This window comes from Amphimedon queenslandica, unplaced genomic scaffold (genome assembly GCF_000090795.2).
Source record: "Amphimedon queenslandica unplaced genomic scaffold, v1.1 AMPQUscaffold_928_Cont27056, whole genome shotgun sequence".
Lineage (NCBI taxonomy): Eukaryota > Metazoa > Porifera > Demospongiae > Haplosclerida > Niphatidae > Amphimedon > Amphimedon queenslandica.
In genome coordinates, this window is record NW_003558723.1 from 1 (window position 1) to 1,080 (window position 1,080).

The 1,080-nt window shown below is 34.1% G+C and overlaps 1 protein-coding gene across 1 annotated transcript; it reads right to left on the reverse strand.

The window, feature by feature from the left end:
• Nucleotides 1–155: 155 nt before the first annotated feature.
• Nucleotides 156–1,059, reverse strand: LOC109593551 (clustered mitochondria protein homolog). Its single transcript, XM_020008583.1, has 5 exons — nt 918–1,059; nt 714–799; nt 611–646; nt 378–471; nt 156–316 (listed from the first exon to the last, which is right to left on the reverse strand). The coding sequence occupies exons 1-5, from the start codon at nt 972–974 to the stop codon at nt 257–259; spliced, it is 333 nt and encodes a 110-aa protein (XP_019864142.1). The 5' UTR covers nt 975–1,059; the 3' UTR covers nt 156–256.
• Nucleotides 1,060–1,080: the final 21 nt, after the last annotated feature.

The following is a 1,080-nucleotide window of genomic DNA, read 5'->3' on the forward strand; positions in this document are numbered from 1 at the left end:
ATACAGTAGTATGTATAACTATATACAAAGATCAAGTGTTTACAATAATTAGCTCAGGCTACTGATATTCGCATCATGTGTGAATTTGGGTGTTTACAAATAGTTACACTTGGCATTGCTATTAATTTTTTCTTTTTCGAAACAATAATTATTTATAATTTATGAAGACAACATATGAACAAGATAATTTTGGTAATTAACCATTGGCAATAGTTAGCCAAATACACTTACAGTCTGCTCATAAGAGACTTGCTTCTCAGTGATATACCTCATGTTTTTTAAAAGACTGAACAGTACGTGCATGATCTGGGCCAAACTAATTGTGAGAGAAAACAGTTAAGAAACCTAGATGGCCTGGCATTAACATTACTGCATACTTTAGTCCTATAGATATTGTATGCTTTTCTCTTATTTTGCTTAGCTTCAGCAAATGCTCCAATGTGAGTCAATGAGTTGGCAAGAAGATGATGACTAGAGAAGAGAGGGAGGGAGGTAGAGAAAGAGGGATGGAGAGAGAGGGAAAGAGAGAGGGGGAAGGGAAGGAGGAGCCAAAACAATGAGAAAACGATAAGATAAGATGTACATGTACATGTATCTTATCATTACTAACATTGTGGCTACAGTAATTGATTGACTTCCATGAAACCTAATGAACAGATACAAGAACAAACATAGCCAGCCTTAATTCTCTTGATTTGTATATACTAGCTCACTTGTTTTGTAATCTACGAGCACTTTCCAGATATGCCTGACTTTCTTCATAATGACCAGCATTACTCAGTAGTAAACCAATGTTAAACTACTCAATGTAATTAAAATAAATAATAACAGTTATGATACAAAATTTACAATACTTTTAAACAATACATGTACATGTGTATGATGAAACTAGAGAACATTGATAAAACAATACTTACATCAACATTAGACATTTCAGGATGATCCTCACCAAGTGTTAACATTATTAGATACATAACTCTATACAGTAATCTCAACGCCACAACATTCCTCTCAGCCCCACAGCAATACTAAGCCAAATGGAACTATATAAAGAAAAAAATCAGTGGTGGGCTTAGTCGT